Source organism: Hippopotamus amphibius, chromosome 13 (genome assembly GCF_030028045.1).
Source record: "Hippopotamus amphibius kiboko isolate mHipAmp2 chromosome 13, mHipAmp2.hap2, whole genome shotgun sequence".
NCBI classification, from domain to species: domain Eukaryota; kingdom Metazoa; phylum Chordata; class Mammalia; order Artiodactyla; family Hippopotamidae; genus Hippopotamus; species Hippopotamus amphibius.
In genome coordinates this window covers 99,102,733-99,121,223 of record NC_080198.1, presented here as the reverse complement: position 1 = coordinate 99,121,223, position 18,491 = coordinate 99,102,733, and the positions used below count along the sequence as shown (strand labels likewise).

At 45.9% G+C, this 18,491-nt stretch overlaps 1 protein-coding gene across 1 annotated transcript; it reads right to left on the bottom strand.

The window, feature by feature from the left end:
• Positions 1-7,718: 7,718 nt before the first annotated feature.
• On the bottom strand, positions 7,719-15,546 carry CLRN2 (clarin 2). Its single transcript, XM_057704379.1, has 3 exons — positions 15,294-15,546; positions 10,199-10,378; positions 7,719-7,984 (listed from the first exon to the last, which is right to left on the bottom strand). Exons 1-3 carry the CDS (start codon positions 15,544-15,546, stop codon positions 7,719-7,721), a joined length of 699 nt encoding a protein of 232 aa, XP_057560362.1.
• Between the last annotated feature and the right edge of the window lie 2,945 nt (positions 15,547-18,491).

Genomic DNA, 18,491 nt, shown 5'->3' with positions numbered 1-18,491 from the left:
TGACTAGATATATAGAAAATGCAAATTGCAGAACAATATGTATACAAATAATCCATTGTGTAAGAAAAAATAAAGTAGATGTATATTTAGAAAAGAGTATAGGAAAATGTGCAAAGAAACTTTAGAAATGGTTACCTTTTGTGAGTGGGATTGAGGGGGGAAAGGAAAACCTTTCAAAATTTTTATTTGTGCATCTTTAATTTTTTTGTGGTAATTGAAAAATTATTTCCAAACGCTTTAGAAACAGTTCTTGGTGCTTGAGATACATCATGAGCCAAAAACTTAGCAGGGTCCTTGTTCTCACGCAGATAACATTCCCGTGGGAGAAGAGAGGTGATAAGCAATAAACATAAACACATAGCAACTATGCAGCATGTTAAGTGAAAGTAAAAAGGAAATGCAGAGGGCTTCCCTGGTGGCGCAGTGGTTGAGAATCCGCCTGCCAATGCAGGGGACACGGGTTCGATCCCTGCTCCAGGAAGATCCCACATGCCGCAGAGCAACGAAGCCCGTGTGCCACAATGATTGAGCCTGCGCTCTAGAGCCCGTGAGCCACAACTATTGAGCCCAAGTGCTGCAACTACTGAAGGCCACACGCCTAGAGCCCGTGCTCCACAAGAGAAGCCACAGCAAAGAGGAGCCCGCGCACCACAACGAAGAGTAGGCCCCACTCACCACAACTAAAAAGAAAGCCTGCGCACAGCAAAAAAGACCCAATACCGCCAATAAAATAAAAAAAAAAAAAAAAAGGAAATGTAGAGATGAGTAGGGAGAATCAGAAATGCTGGGAAGATGCAAGACAGGTTTCAGTAGTACACTGGGGGGTCATTTAGGAGATGACATTGAAGGCGAGACTTAAGGTCATAATGTGACCTCGAAATGTTCTGAGAAGTCACTTCCCAAAATTTATAGGAAAGCAATTCCTAAAATTGTGACAGATGGTAAATTACTTACTTGGTGAGGAAGCATTTTTGCTCTGACAAGATTTAGAATTAAGTACAGAAATATTTGAAAGAATCAAAATTGAGAGATTGATATTTGGGGGCTTAAAATCTGTGCATATTTTTTATTTTAGGCATTGGTGATGATTAAGAGAAGTTGGTCTGCTAGAGAAACAGGTCAGTCTTGCAATATCAATTGATTTGGAATCATACCATGTTTATATACAGTGTTGGAAATTCACCTAAAACAGGCACAGGGACCTCTTTGGGTGGCTGTGTCCTCTCCAGCAGGGTGTCCTGAAATCGCTTTTCACTTTTTTGATTCCCTGTGTCTTGCCTAGCCTCCTTCTACCCATCTATGATTTCCAAAGATACACCCAGGATAATATATAACTGTTTGAAATTCACGTAGGTGATATAGGTGAACACTCCACTCTCGGCAAGAATTTTCTAAACTGGGTGCCTATCTATTAGCAATGATTAATAATAACAATATTTTGTCCATTTATTTTATATAAAACATTATATTTTCAGGAATATTGTTAGAACAAGAAACACTGAATTTGAGAAGCACTGTTGTGGTAGGTGGAAAAATGTCCCCCAAAAGATGTCCTGGGACTTCCCTGGTGGCACAGTGGTTAAGAATCTGCCTGCCAATGCAGGGCACACAAGTTTGAGCCCTGGTCCAGGAAGATCCCATGTGCCGCAGAGCAGCTGGGCCCATGTGCCACAGCTACTGAGCCTGTGTGCTGCAACTACTGAAGCCTGTGTGCCTAGAGTCTGTGTGCTCTGTAACAAGAGAAGCCGCCACACTGAGAAGCCTGCACACCAAAATGAAGAGTAGCTTCTGCTCGCCGCAACTAGAGAAAGCCTGCATGCAGCAATGAAGACCCAATGCAGCCAAATAAATAAATAAATAAATAAAAATAAAATGTAAAAAAAAAAAATGCCCTGGATTATCTGGGAGGGCCCCATGGAATCACAGGATCCTTATGAGAGGGAGACAGGAGGGAGAGAGTGATGGGAATCACCACTGTGTGACTGAAGCAGCGGGTGGAGTGATGAGACCTCTGGGAAAGAGCCAGCAGCCCAGGAATGCCAGCAGCCTCTAGAAGCTGGAAAAGCAAGGAAGCAAATTCTCCCTTAGAGCCTCCAGGAGGAACAAAGCCTTGCCGACAGATTTATTTACCCCAGTGACACATCTTGGACTTCAACCTCCAAAACTCTTAAGGTGATAAATTCTTGTTTTTAACCACCGAGTCTGTGGGAATTTGCTACAGTAAGAAGAAGAAACTAATACAACTAGGATTATGTTGCAGACTTTCGTTAAAGCACCCATTAGCTCTGCTCCTTTATCAACTACTGCAAAGTGCCCTTATGATTTAGAAAATGAATTTTGTTTTGAATGGAAGAGCTAGTATTTTTTATTACATGCTTTTGGAAGTATAAAGAGTTGTTTAATTAAATTTTCATAGTGTTTCATATTTTTCTCGAAGGAGAAAGAGGTATATTGTAATATGTCTACATTGATTTGATATGGAAGGGTTCTTGCTATCCCAAAGTTTTTGATTATTTGTATATTTTATTGGTATATTCTTATTAGTGAAAATGTGATACGGACTGAGCGTTTGTATCCCTCCCCCTCAAATTTAACCCCCAATGTGATGGTTTTAAGAGATAAGGCCAGGACTTCTCTGGTGGTGCAGTGGTTAAGAATCCGCCTGCCAATGCAGGGGACACAGGTTTGAGCCCTGGTCCCGGAAGATCCCACATGCCATGGAGCAACTAAGCCCATGCACCACAACTACTGAGCCTGCACTCTAGAGCCCCCGAGCCACAACTATTGAGCCCATGTGCCACAACTACTGAAGTCCACGTGCCTAGAACTCATGCTCCACAACAAAAGAAGCCACTGCAATGAGAAGGCCATGCACCTCAACGAAGAGCAACCCCCACTCGCTTCAAGTAGAGAAAGCCTGCCCACAGTGACAAAGACCCAACGCAGTCAATAAATAAATAAATAAATAAATAAATAAATAAATAAATAAGTAAATAAAATTTAAAAAAGAGAGGTGAGGCCTACAAGAGGTTAGGTCACGAGATCAGGGTGGCGTCCTCATGGATGGGACTAGTGCCCTTATAAAAGAGATGTGGGAGCTCGCTCTAGCTCTCCGCTCTGTGCCTTGTGAGGAGACCATGAGAAGGCGGCCGCCTGCACGCCAGGAAGTGGGTCCCCAGCAGACACGGGGTCTGCTGGCACTTCGATTACAGACCTCTAGCATCCAGAACGGTGAGAAATAAATCCCTGCTGTTTAAGCCACCCAGTCCCTGGCGATGTGTTAGAGCAGCCAGAACGGGCTGAGACATCACGTATTACTCAGATTTCACAGAGTGAACGTGGAGTGGGACGTCATTTCGTGGATAACTAACTACTTCTCTGAATCACAGTTACGTTTCCTTGGCTTTGATGCCCAGGGCTAGTGTTGGTGATACTCTGTCCATGCAGGCATAAGATAGTTCGTTTTCAGGGACATATGGAAATCCGTCACTATCACACCCTGATAACCACTGTCATAAAATACTACTAGGATGAACAGTTTGATTTTACCTGGACTGGGATGAGGCACTGTGAGCCCATCAGACACCTTGGTGAACAGGAGGAGAAGCCACCATCTCTGGGTAGAAGCATCTGGAGGGCTCAGACCATGACAATCCAGGGGAGGATGGGCTAGATTTGAGCAGTTATCCATCCCTTGGGTGAGAGGAAACCTGCACAGCCACCTGCAGGAGCCCTGGGAAGGAGCATCGGAAGTCTTGCAAGAAGTGCAGCCCTCTCGTGGGAAAACGGGGTCCTTGACATGACATAGATGGGCGCTGAACCCTTTCCCCACTGCTTATTAGTAAGGTGGCAGGAGCAAGTTACTCATGTTCTCTGAACCTAAAACTGCCCATCTGTAAGATACAGACAGTAATATAGATCTTGAACAATTATGTTCAAAATGAGGGAGAAAGTATGTCAAGCACCTGACTCACACCACTGGCGGTCACTACCATGCAGTGTAAGTTTTTCAATTAAAAAATGAGGAAATGGAAACCTCGAAAGCGCCAGGCCTCCCCTAAGGCAGGTTAACAGGTTTCCCATGTTTGACCGGCAGCCACTGCTGAGCCTCCCTGAAGCATTACGTGAGTTTGGTGAGGCGGGAAGCGAGTTTGGTGAATTTTTTCTGGGTGTGGGAAAAATACAGCCATGTCAATGGACTCTGAGTCTCAGGTTTTACTTTCTACCAATTATGTGCTTACAGCTCTTTCTGGTGGTCTTGAAAAACAAAGACTTAATTTTCGTGTGTGTATGTATTCTTTTTCTTTCTTTTACTTCCTATTTGTTAAAATTTTCAAACATGAAGAAAAATAGAATAATATACTGAATACCCATCATCTACATTTAACAACTGTTAATATTTTGCAGACACTTAATTTTTTGAATAAAGTTTATTTACACTAGGTCATCTTAGCAGCAGGGAACCTCTCAAGCGTGCAATTTTGGGGGAATTAAAAGCCTATGAATCACCTTAGTTATTTTGTGGGAGTGAATGGAGAGGTGTCTCCAGGACCCCTGGGCAGGATGCTGTGTTGACAGCAGGTGAGGCTCCCGGGCTGGTGAAGCACGTGGGCTGCCCTGCAGCAGAGCTTGGGTGTAGGTCAGAGGACAGGTGAGCTGGAGGGAGGACTTGGTGGTCACTCGGGGGTCTGCAGCTGGTAGGATCCAAGATGAGGACAAGTCTTCCAGGCAGTGACCAGACTCTGACCGGTTGAAAGAATATTTCATAAATTATTCCACCCTCAGGCTACCCGGGGAAGGCTGGCAGGGCAAGCAGCAGCCGGGAGACAGAAGCCCAAGGAGCCCAGCCAGTGCATCCCCCACCCGGAACCACCAGGGTACCAGGTGCGCTCCCCAGCGATCAGGAGTGTGTGTGTGCCTGCTTCCCTCTCCCATAACCCGGGGACCTTCAGGAGAGAGGCAGGGGCGGAGAGCTTATCTGAGGAGCCAGCCGTTTTATCCCAGAGGGCCAGCATTATCCCTAAGTATAAACGATCAGATCAGGTTAAACTGAATTAGGCATTTATTACTATTTTTTTCTTTACTCATAAAATGACCAGATTAACTATAGTCAAAAACAAAGGAGCTACACTTTCTCTTTACCTTTGAGTATCACGCGAGTATATTGTGACCCAGATAAGTATTCGCCCTCCTTCCCTCCTCCCTTCCCCCCGCAACAAAGCTCACTAAATTCCATATGGGAATCTCTTCTACTGTATCCCTGAGAGATGACTTTCAGACCGAACGTGAAGGTCGCTACCCACTGGATCAGGGTTTGACATTTTTAAGGTGTCATGGACACGTCTAAAACCTTTTGTAAACCTATAGACTGTCACTGGGAAAATACACACTCATACAAAAGCCTGCACTTTGACACCATGGACCATACGCACCTTGATCAAGGTTACCACCTTGATAAGGTAATTCTACTATCAGAAGCAAAACCAAATTCACTCCGCCGCCACCTGATGGTCTGCACAGAGGAAGCCCGAGGCTGGACTAATGTTTTTAGTAGCTCACCTGCTGTCTCAGTATGAATGCCTTCCTCCCCCTGCAGCTGCTTGGAGAATGAAACCTCTGCAGGGCAGGAATTTTTGTCTATTTGTTCACTGCTTTACTTGCAGGAGTTTCAACACTTGTTGAGTGAATGAATAAATGTACCAAGACCCTCAGATGTTTATCGTATAAACTGTTGCCAGAGTCTTGTGTTTATGTTATGGATTTTAAACAAAAACTGTCAGTAGGATTTTATGTTAAACTTGATAGAACATTGACCTTTCCACTTGTTTTCAAGACAGCACTGCAGTCTGTCGCTATCTTTTGGACCCATCTCTTATCACGTTAACTGTCCCTTCCAGCCGTGTGCCATCTGCATATTTGATGAGTGACATCAGTCTGCTAAGTATGACTGCAGCTGTGTCTGGGGTGGGGACAGAGGGCTGGAAGGGCAGAAGAACACAGCAGGGAACCACAAGCGATTAGAACAGAGTCCATGGAAATGTTCTGAAGCTCAGTGATAAGCAAAGCAGAGCGAGTCCAAATCAGGTATCATTTTAGATGACGCTAATTTGGGGGGATTAGATAATTTTACTTGGCATGAAGACAGGAGAGCTGGGAAAGGATTCACCCCAGCTGGCATGGTGGGAAAATAAATTGAGTTGTGTACTTGCGCGAGTGAGGATTCTCCAATGAAATAAAAGCAATAGGATGTGTGTGTGTGTCTGTGTGTATGAGAGAGAGATTTATTATAAGGAATTGGCTCACGTGACTGTGGAGACTGGCAAATCCAAAATCTGCAGGGTAGGCTGCCAAGGAAGAGTTGCAGTTTGGGTCCAGTGGAAGTTTGCTGGCAGAATTCCCTCTTCCTTGGGGGAGGTCAGTCTTTTTCTTAAGACCTCCAACTGATTGGATGAGACCCTCCCCTATTATGGAGGGCAATCAGCTTTACTGAAAATCTACTGATTAACGCCATCCAAGAAAATACCTTCACAAAAACATCTAGAATAGCATTTGACCAATACCTGGGGACCACGGCCTAACCAAGTTGACACATAAAATTAACCATCACAGCACCACTCAGGAAAACCTAACACAGAACATCTAGGTTTGTCCAACAGCTGCATTAGAGCAATATTCTAGCCTCACTGGGTTTTCACATATTCCAAGCCCCTTCATAATTTCATACCCCGTGCCTCCTCCTTATTACGGACTCATCCTGGAATGCCCTTCTCCAACCTTGCTTCCTTCGCCACTGGAAAAAGCCTCCTCATCTTTCAAAGTTCAGATCAAGTGTCACCTCTGGGACACTTTCTTTAATACTGCATCCCATCCTGAAGCGTTAATTCCTTCTTGGGTCCTTTCTCCCTGTGCTGTTATAACAGCGATCACACTGCCTTGCAATTGCTCGTACACCAAACATCAAATTAGCAAAGTGGTTAAAAACATAAACTCTGGCTCCAGACTTCCCTCCATTTAATTCCTGACCTCAGCAAGTTATCCAACCTCTTTGTGCCTTAATTTCTTCATCTATGAAAGGGGACTAAAGTAGAACTATACCAACAAATTTGTAGTGATGACTTAATGACTTACTATATGTAAAGCTTTTAGAACTGCATGTAGAAACCACTCCAAAGAATGGTATTTTCATTCTTAGTGTTATTTTTGCTCTCTGATTCCTGTGTTGTGTGGAAAGACTATATGTTCCTGGAGGCCAGGGACATTATAATATTCCTCTTTGCATCCCTCCTAAATACTGTGTGGGATACACCAAGGGTCTATAGACATCTCTTGGAGGGTATAGTACCTTATATGTGTAGGGTGCTCTACAGTATACAAAGGCTGGCAACATTAGTGCTCATTTAAACCTCATTACAACCTTGTGAGGTCATTAATATCCCCATTTTACAGATGAAGAAACTGAGAAGTAAGTATTAAGTAAATTGTCCAGTGTCACACACAGCTAGCAAGTGGCAGAGTCTCTAACTCCAAGGTCAGTGAGAAAGAAGCGCAGGGGTGTCAGAAATTCCGAAAGTTTTCTTTTCTGGCCCAGGTAGAAAAGAACCCTTCCCCCTTCTACATCCTTCTTCTTACTGCCAAGAACACAGACACTTCGGACTGTGAAACCTGGAAAAACAAAAAGGAGGTTTCCGTTCACACTAGGAACTGACTTTAGGAGGTTATTAGTACAAGATATCCTCGGCCGTGACCGTGGCCTCTTCTATCTTGGCCTTAATCTCCGGGAGGGGAATCTGACTGATGGCCACCACAACCAGGTTAGTGGCGTGGGCGGAGGCACTGGCCACGCAGATCCAGAACGACTCTTCGTACTCCTCCTCCACCACCACAAAGCGGAAGAGTTTCTCCTGGAAGTTGGCGATTCGTTCTGTCAGGTCCTGAAATTTTACCGCGGCCATGAAGCTGGCGATGGCCAAGGCCACGACACCACCTGAAACCCGAAAGGACACCTTTACGCACAGTTCTTTTTGTTGCAATTCAACCACTAGATGTGAGGGGGCTTCTCTGTGGCACAGGCAACAAACTTGGGGCAACACAGATTTTAATTTGCTTTTAAAAGCAGCAGATAATCCACTGTGTGAGGGGCAGAGGTGTGGGAATAAGCTTCCTATCAGACCGACTTTGAACCTCGACCGCTCTACTTTCCCCTTACCCATTGTGGGGCGGAGGAGGGGGGTGTGTGCACATAAGCTCGATCTCTAACTATTTCAGCCTGTGTGTGTGGACCCCAAGGCTTACGACGGAAGATACAAGAGCGTCTTACTGGGCAGATTGGGGGATCAATGGAGGGCTAGACTGTTCTCTCCTCTGTACTTATCCTCTTTCCAAGCTTAATGATAAGAGAAGATAAGAGAAGGAGGAAGGGAAAGGAGAGAGGTTTGGAAAACTGGAAGGATTCCAAACTTCAAGTCCTCCCCTACCTGTTGCTTTAGACTTTGACCTTCTCGGTTCCCTCTGTTTCCCGCTCTCTCTCTCTCTCCCCATCTCTCTCTCTTTCTTCTCTTTCTCTCTACTTTTCTCCTGCCCTGATTTTAATTAATATTTAAAATACACATTTATTATGTTCTTTGTTTAGATTATTACCTCTTGATTGAAGGAAATTTGGACACTAGAGAAAATTGTAAAGATGAAAAGACAAATTTGTTTTTTTCCTAAAAGCCAAATATAGGATATTTCTTTACATTTCTTAGGATATTTCTTTACATTTCTCTCTCTTTAACAAAATTAGTATTATGGTACTCTTACTGTTTTACACTTGACTTTTTCCCCCTACTTGAATATCTTTCCATGTTGTTAAATATTCTGTGACAGCACCACTTTAAACTGGTGGGTGATGTTTTATCCTAGTGACACATCTAATTAAGTTTAATTGAGTGTGACCTAATTTATGGATATCTAGATTGCTTCTAATTGATATTATAAACTGCTGCAGGAAACACCTTTTAATGTACATTTTTGTGCTCTTTTCCTGTTATTTCCTTAGCATAAATTACTGTTTGGAACTGTTTAATCAAAGGATATTCATATTTCTATGCCTTTTGAGAGTAAAGTTTTGTTAAATTGCCTTTTTTAAAATACTCTTGTCAATAGAGCTGAGAGTACTGTCTGTCTGAGGAAGGAAATTGAGAGAGGTAAGCATTTATTTAAAAAGCAGGATTGAGCACTTTCTACATGCCAGCCACTGTGAGGATACAGGCAGAGATAAACAAGTCTAGATGGGAGTAAGCCATGTTTATAAGAAATTCTACGGGATGGCCACAGTCTGCAAACATAGGCAAATACTTAATAATTGATGTATTGACATTACATTCTAACGCATGATAAAAACAACATTACTTGTTTTAATATTTTATGGTCACCCTGTATAAGGTAAAGGTAGTGAGGATTATTGTCATCAGGATATCTTGACCATTTGACCTGGGTTTTCTGAGATCCTTCTTGGGATTTCGTTACTTTCATTACAGGTGATTTTTTCAATGCTGAACTAAATGTGAATTAATTTCTGTATATCAGATACTCTCCCAAATCAACACACACACACACACACTCACACATATATTTTGTCTTGGTTTTTGTCTTGGAAAATAGGTCACAGTGGCTATAGATGACACCATGGGTTAATGAAGAGACAAAAGGCTTAGCCTCAATTATACCCAGGTTGGAATCCAGCCTCTGCTACTCATCGCTGTGTGACTTTGGGTGCATCTTTTAACTTCTCTGAGCTTCAGGTTCTTCACCTGTAAATATGGGTCTAATAACACTGCCTCATAGAGAGGCAGTTTTACATGAAACACGGCATGTATGCCCCCCAGGTCCCTTCTCTTCTGTCCTTTTTGAGATTCCACCACCTCCTCACCCATCTCACAGCCCCTCCTCTTCACTCCCAGCTCTCTGTCTCCTCTCATCCCGACCTCTGTCTGCTGCTCTAAGTCCTCAGCCACTCGTGCACGCTGATACATCTGTTCTTTATGGTGACAGAGATCCTGCAACTTCTACTAAAAAGGCCATTCATGCCACCAGGGAGGTAACAGACCCAGGGAAGTGAAGGCTGAGGTGAAGCATTTTCATCCCTTCACACCTTCTGCCCACCTACTCGGAACTCAGCCTCCTGGTGGCGTGGACAGGAATCTCCCCTCATCCTTACCTGCGAGGACGTTCCACAGACAGATGCCCCCGGGGCCGTTGACTGCCCGGTACGGAACCTGGATCATGTTGAGAACGGCAAAGCCCATGCTGACCAGAGCCAGGGCCAAGGCCAGGAAGAGGAGCAAGAGACTCGTCACGTGGAGGCCTGCGCTGAGCTCCTTCACCAGGTGTGGGAAGACTGGGGAGAGAAGACACAGCCCGGGTGTCAGCCTCGGAACGTGGCTCAAGTTCACACGCCCGGGCTTGCTTACCACGCGGGCTTTAGCGGAGCGGGGCGAGGGCAAGGCAGCAAGCGCTGGGTTTTCAAAGAGCAGGAGACTTCCCGAGATGAATTCACGGCCCTCAGTTTCCCCACTTATCAGCTGGCCAACAATCCTCTCTTCCCTGGGGTGAACGCAGAATCAGAATGTGCCCCAGCTGGGCACTTAAGTTGCATCAACCTCGCAGCTCTGGGATCTGGTGTGAGCTGGTCCACACAAGCCCCAGATGGTGTCTCTTTAGCAAAAGACGCCGGCAAGAGAGTCTGTCGAAGAAGGCCGATCATAAAGCATTCATCTGGGTCAGAGAGTAGCCTTCATTAAGTCAGAGGGGTGGAAGAGGAGGAAGCGGTGTATCTTGAAGAGCGTAGAAGGGCGTAGCAAAGTGAAGCCTGGATCTGGCATCCAAAGTTCTGGGTTCACATCCCAGCTTTGCTGATTTGCCACAATTACAAAATAGGATTGTCTAAACCCTACCTCACCTATCCACCTTACAACATTGATTTCTCTGATCCCCAACTGCCTCACTAGTAAGACGGGCATGAATAAAATCTCTCCTCTAGCGCAGAAAGGGTTGAAGTAAATGAACCCAGAGGTGACAGCTTGAGACAGGAATGTGTCACTGCTCCGTGCTCATTTACTGCCTTTCTCTTTCCCAGATGGAAAGCTTGTAGAGGGCAGACACGCCTCTGTTTCGTTCATCCCTGTTTTCCTAAGAGTGCCAGGCCCGTAAATACTCTGCAGTGCAGCTGAATATGTGAACACAGCCGCACTGGTGTTTGCTTCTCTCTTTCCCCAGCCGCTCAAACTGCTAGATGGATTTGTTTTTATTTCAGAAAGTCTGGGTATCAAAAAGGATCTTAATCATGATTGTGCTGTATAGTTCTTTGCTTTTCTCCATGACGGGTGTGGAAATTGACTCTCTTGGGTGAGTCTAGGGGAAACTCCCGTGAAGGTAAGACTTGAGACTGTTAGTTCATGAGACCCAATCAAACCTTCCTACTCCAGTTCACAAAGCACTTTCACACCCCCCATCTCTGCTGATTTGCGCATGGGTCCTGGGAGCAGGGATTTTTTTCTTTCTTTCTTTCTATGGATCAACCGTAAGTGACAGTAGCAGGTAAACCCTGATTCCGACGTGGGGGTGGGGGCTTTGATACACCCTATAGCTGCCTTTCACAGGTGGGTGGTGCTGGCTCTCGGAGCTGTACATCTGAAGGTAGACTCACTTCTGAGGCTAGAGCACACGATAACAGACCCGCTGTCCCTGGGCAGCATCGGTGTAAAACCAAGCCCAGGAAGAACCCGGCCCCACTCCCAGTGAGAGTTTTCAAGAAGAATCACACCCCTGGCACGGTGGATGGATGTCTACACCCTCCTCTGGGACACCTCCCAGGGCCGCCAGAAAGAACACTTTCTTGATTCTCCTGCTTGGAACTAATATTAAAATGTCCTTGGTGATTCTTACCCAGTTCTGATGCTTCAGAGAGCAGACCACGTTAGATGAACCCAGGGGACTGTCTCCCACGGGCATCCCTCTGAGAAGGAAGAGGAAGGAGGGAAAGGAACACGTGCTGAGTACCTCCACTGGGCAAACAGGAAGTGCTCGTTTGCTTAGCTTATGGGTTTGTGCTGGAGGTAGTTTACTTTTCTGTGCTGGGACAGCAGGGATTTAATTAGCACCATGTGGAAGGTCCAGATCTTATCCTGCCCTCCTCCTCTGCAAAGCCTGTCTCTGCTTCAGCTGCTTCTCCAGAAACAGTGCTTGTGCTCGGTGACTTCCCTAATTATCCAAGGCCCACCATCTGCCACCCCACACCCTCTGTTATGGGTTGCATTCTGTACCCTGCTTCAAAAAAATGTGTTGAAGCCCTAACTGCCAGCATCTCAGGATATGACCTTATTGGGAAATAGGGTCTTTACAGAAGTAATCAAGTTTACATGAGGTCATTAGGGTGAGCCCTATTCCAGTAAGACTAGCGTCCTTTTAAGAAGGGGAAATTTGGACACAGAGACAGACAGGCGCCGAGGGAAGACCACGTGAAGAGACTTAGGGAGAATGCCAAGTGTAGCGTGGAGTCATGCTGCCACGAGCCAAGGGATGTCTGGGGCCACCAGAAGCTGGAAGAGGCAAGGAAGGCTCCTTCTCCTAGAGGTTTCAGAGGGAGCACGGCCCTGTGGAGGGTAAATTTCTGTTGCTTAAGCCAGCCAGTTTGTGGCACTTTGTTACAGCAGCCCTCGGGAACTAACACACCCTCCCAAATGACCCCCCCCCCCATCATTTCTGACAGGGGCCATGCATCCTGCGTCCTCCCACCCTGGAGAATTCACACTCATCCAGCACCTCCCCAACACCCTTTGCTGAATTCCAGGAGGACAGTAAAGATGATGAGGGTGACACTCCGCCTTGGGAAAGTAGCCTGTCACAGCTTCCCGAAGCAACAACACATCGTGGAAGAGGGGAGCTCTGGGGTCAGGCTGACCTGGGTTGGGGCCTGGCTCTGGCACTCATGGCTCTGTGACCCTGAGCAAGTTGCTTAACCTCTCTGAGCCTCATTCTTCTCCCATCTGGCAGGTTTGTGGAAGATTCCTACAGCATAGGTCACATGTCTGGCATCTTGCACATGGACATTCAGTACAAACGAGTTTAAAAGTACTTTATTGTTATTCATTCAACCAGTGTTTTTGAATGTGAGCCAGGCACTGTTCTAGGGGCTTGGGATCATCAGTGAACAAGATCCTTGCCCTCATGGTGCTACACACAAAGGGGTGGAGACAGATAATAAATAATAAATGTAACATAAATAAATTATCTAGAATATAAGAAGGAGGTGATGGTGCTAACGTGATATATCATGCTATATAATTACATAATTATATGGCTATTTTTATCATGTTCCCTGAGCATGGTCTTTCTTTTTAAAGTCTCTGGAATGCTGTTGCTATCGAATCTACTGCTCTCTTGTTCAAGCTTTGGAGCGTCCTTCATGAGGTTTGTTAATTTCAATGCCCTGCAATGTACACACTACCATACATAAAATAATCAGCAAGGACCTACCGTATAGCACAGGGAACTTTACTCAATATTCTGTAATAACCTATATGAGAAAAGAATCTGAAAAAGAGTGGCTATATGTATATGTATAACTGAATCACTTTGCTGTACACCTGAAACTAGCACAACATTGGAAATCAGCTATACTTCAATATAAAATCAAAATGAAAAAACCCAATTACCTTCAACTATTTAAAAACCTGTGGCATTTCCCCCTTAATTTCTATTTTTTTGATGTGGTTCTGAAACAACCTCAAACTTCAGAAAAATTGCAAGAATGGTACAAAGAAATTGTTACTTTTCCTTCTGAACCATTTGAGGGTAAATTGCCCCTTCAACCCTGAGCACTCCAGGGTCAGTTTCCTCAAAAAGGACACTGTCTTTCACAACCACAGTACAGCTATGAAAATCATTAGGTTAACACCAGCATATGATGGCTGTTTAATCCTGACACCCCATTCAAGTTCCACCAATTCTCCCAGGGCCGTCCTTTATAGCAAACAGACACAGCTCAGAACCAAGTACTGCATACCACTGTCATCATCCCCTTTTAGCACATCCTATTTCTTCATTTTATTTTTTTGTTTATTTCTTTAAGTGTGTTTTCAGCTTTTTTATGTTATGTTTTTAACAGAGCTACTTTTTTCAATATCCTTGGTCCAACTTAATTTCTGGGTAAATATAAATATTCCCAGAGATATTTTTTTCTAGTTAAACATAACAAATATCTATATCCTTCATGTATATACATGATGCCAATTTGTATTCTTACATGGTCAATGGTTCCAGCTTTCTGTCTTTATACGTTTAATAAGATACCCTGGCCAAGATTTTAAAAACAAGTGTGAAATATAGAAATCAAATAATGAAATTCCTCATCCCCCTGCATTTGCATTATGTTGACTAATTATGATTTTGTAGGATACTGTTCTCATCAGCGATTTAACAGTAGGATTCTAAAGACCTGCAGAATGGGGCCTTTTTTGTTTTGGTTTTTCCTTCACAGAAGATCCTTCATAAACTGAGCTTGGATTCCTGCTCTATTTACATGCAGAGCAGCTCTGCCGGTGAAGGTGAAGGTGACGGTGACACCGGATGCCCCCCACGTCAGTACCTGCTCACAATCCTGGACAGCAGCTGTGCCTGAGGTCTCCCCGCCAGGAAACATCCGGGTTGGGCTTTGAACCCAGATAGCCTGATTCCAGAGCCCAGACGCAGAGCCCTTTTGCCTTTCTGAGGACACTGAAGCTTTTATATAAACAGAAGTGGTAGGTTCGTTTCAGCAGGTCGTCTACACCCGCGGGCCAGACCGGCTGAGCATACCCAAGTGGCCGGGCCTGGGTCTAAAGTGTGGCTGTTTGCCGGCTGGGTGGCCTCAGGCAAGTTATGTAACCTCGCCAAGTCTCTGCAAAATGTAGTCCTCTGCAAAATGGGAACGTTAATAATTCCTTGTTTATAAATTTGTTAAAAGGCTTAAAAGAGAGAAGCCGCGTAAAGCACTTAGGATGTCTGACACATGTAAGAACTCAATATTTTAATAGTGATTATCATAGAGGTAAACTACAAAGATCTACAAATCCCTATTTCTTATGTTTCTATAAGCCTCCACAGAAAAAAAGGTCTCTTCTTCGTGCTGAACAAGCGTAAGTCCCTATCTTACTGTGGACTTTGTCACTATGCCTTGGAAGCAGCACTTGAATTATGAATTTAGACACAAGCACCCTTACAAATATTTAAAAATAAGTGTTCTAAAGCAGCTTTCCTGCACCCAGTATACTCACCTGTGAACTGGGACTGACGGCCCCCGAGCCCGCATTGCCGCACCTTGCAACCGCGGAAGAGTCCATAGTAAATGTCCCCAATGAACTTGACCAGCTCTGGACCCGTGGCGTTGACGAGATCCACTCCAGTCTGACAAAGGATTTTCCCACTCAGCCAGTGGGGCACTGCCAGGGCAACGATGATCAGGACGAAGGAGGAGAAGCTGAGTAAGGATGCCAGCCCATACCACGCCTTTTTGAACCATCGAGGCATCCTGGTGGGTGCAGGTCATGCCCCAGGTGTCTGAGCAACAGCGGCGGTCCTTGACATCTTCCAGACACTTGGCACTCCACTGCTCCAAGGTCAGCTCTTCCAAACGCACTGTTTCAAGATTTCAGGTCCATCTCCTCGTCCTCCCTCAGCGCCTGCCTCCACAGCCCATGTTTACTACAACCACATCGGAAGTCTCTACAGAGATGTCTTCACCTGACTGGAGTGTAGAGGAGTGTGTTACCGAAGAAAGTAACCCTATATCTCCCACTAGACTAAGGTTTCAGCAGCGGGTTTAATCGTTCCCTGTTTCAAGTATCTGAATAACCCTGGTGTGGACCTCTTAATGATGAGGAAGTTATTAGCAGGAAAAACCAGGTAGATCTGACTATAAAGAGACACTAACCAGTCTCAAAAAACGCGTAGGGCAGAAGGAAAACAAAAATGGAATGATGAGCGGTTGAGCATTGTCAACAGTGCACAGTATCAAATGTTGATCTCTTTGACACATGCCCCCGGCATTTCTTTCTCTAAAATGTCACTCCTGTCAGAATCCCTAGAAGTGTTACTAATATCATGAAATGACCACTGTTCTCAAGCCTTTTAATTGAAATGTGTAAACAAGGCTTTATGATTCTTAAATTCATCACTGCGTGAATCTGCTGTCGGTAAAATCGCAGCGCGAGTCTGAGTCAGTTTGTGACCGCTGGGGAAGCCTGGACCCCAACACTTAACAGCCTCCCGTTATCCCCCCTCCCCCATCTGTTGCATCCTCTGAAATGAGGCAGGAAAGTGTTTTCCTAACGTGTTAGCAAATAATAATCTCCCGTCACCCGGCTGGGGTCTTTGTCTCTTCTAAGAGTGAAGACCTGTCTTTTTTCTTTTATTTTATGGGCAGGAGGAATGAACTATTCCCTAATTTCTATCTTATACTGTGGCTTTAAAATGTTGACTTTTAGTCTGTTGCTGAATGTCAAGTTCATGTCATGTGAGACGGACAACAGTCACTGTCAGTAGCTTTGGGGGCAAAGGGGCAGACGTGGCACAGGGAAATTCTTTATTTGGTCACAGAGCTCTGGAGGGGGTTGCATTTTATTTTCTCTCTGGATGAAAAACTCGCCATTTCTGTACTGTGACAGAACAAGCAGCATTGTGCCATGCAAAAGCTGTATAGGTAGTTTGGTGTATTTTTTATAGTTCTGGCGTTTCTGTTTGTTGCAGCTTTTTTCCCTTTGGGAAGGTCTGGGGGAATGGACCCTTTCACCCCACCCTTAAGTTAGTTTGGTGCTGTGTTTATAGTGCGGGGGGGGTTTGGTCATCCTGAGACCCCAAGGGTGGGGCGGGGGGGGGTTTGGTAGACAGTGCTTCCCCTAGCTAGGGTAGACCCCTAGCTTTCTCTCAGATGCCTGGGTGCCCGGGTGGGTTGGCCGTGAAGGCTGCAGAGACCACTCTCTTTATATAAAGAAGCCACTGGCTGGACTCTGCAAGGCTCCGGTGCCCTAAGGAAACCTGAGGCTGTCTTCCAGCGGGACGGGAGCACACGCATCGGCTGAGTAAATGTCTTGGCGCTGCCCTGCCCTTGGTTTTCCGGAGTTTGCATTCACAGGATGGGGTGTTAACCAACAGGAATTCTGGGAACCTCACCTGGAGAGCACAGAGGGGCAGAGGCACATGGGATGGAAATACTGTAGTTTTCTGCCCTCTAATGGGGGCTCACTTCTGGCATCTCTCCACAATGAAAATAAAGAAGAGTGTCTGCAAAGCCCGCACAGCTCGTACCATATGCTCGCTCCCCCTGGTGGTGCTGAGGAGGAAAGTTAGAAACTTACACTCAGCTAAAAACAACTCCATGCTTGTTTCGCTTTTGTGAACTGCTTGCTGTGCAGAGAAAAACAGAAAAACAGGATGACCTAACAAATCAATGTAACGTTAAGATGTTTTGCTAAAAAAATGGAATGTCCTGCACCTGCTCTTGTAAGTTTCTGTTTGGAAACTTCCATGCTCTGTAAACATGTGCACTATAAAAGTAGAGCTCACCCTGAGTCCAGGGCCCAGCACTTTGGAGCCTTAGCTCGTCTGGTGCCACCGGCTTAATAAACCTGAGTTCTCCAACCCTCCAAGTGCGGTGCTTGGTTTCTCGATGGACCGATTTCTGCAACAGTGCAGCCACCCTCTGTGCTAGGCGGGGGACGTGCTCTTCCAGACAATTCTCTCCTGAAAAAGCCGGAGGGCAGGGCTGGGGCTGCAGATCACGTCTTCGCAATACAACAGCTGTCTTCCTCACAAAGACCTCGACATACCAAATGTTTTTCTGGCAATGAACCACAAAAAATATATAAAAGGCTTCGAAGAGTGCCTGGCACATAAATAAGCAACCCATAATGTTAGCTATTCTTATTGCCACGTTAAGTACGCTTTGAGAAGGCAGGCCTTGTGCGTCCTGTCTCTGCCCCCAAATGATGGACCTATGTCAACGTTTGGTGTTTTAGGGGTTAAGCAGTTATTTTTAGAAAAATTCTGCGGGAATCAGCGGATCTTCAACAAGCCCCTGCTCCTCCAGGCTGAATGGAGGTGTGGTTAGGCAGAACTCAGAGGCTGGGGTTCAAATTCCTACGCTTCCGGGCAAGTGCCTGAGAGTCTCCGGCTTCAGGTTCCTAACCTGTCCTGGGCTTCTCGTGCAAAGTAAAGTGAATTGGCACTTGGACATCCGTTCTCGCCATGCGCGCCTTACAGAGGGCACGAAACCAAGCGTGTTTCTTGGGGCCGGGGGCGGGGCGGCGGCCGGGGGCGGGGCGGCGGCCGGGGGCGGGGCGGCGGCCGGGGGCGGGGCGGCGGCCGGGGGCGGGGCGGCGGCCGGGGGCGGGGCGGCGGCCGGGGGCGGGGCGGCGGCCGGGGGCGGGGCGGCGGCCGGGGGCGGGGCGGCGGCCGGGGGCGGGGCGGCGCGTGCG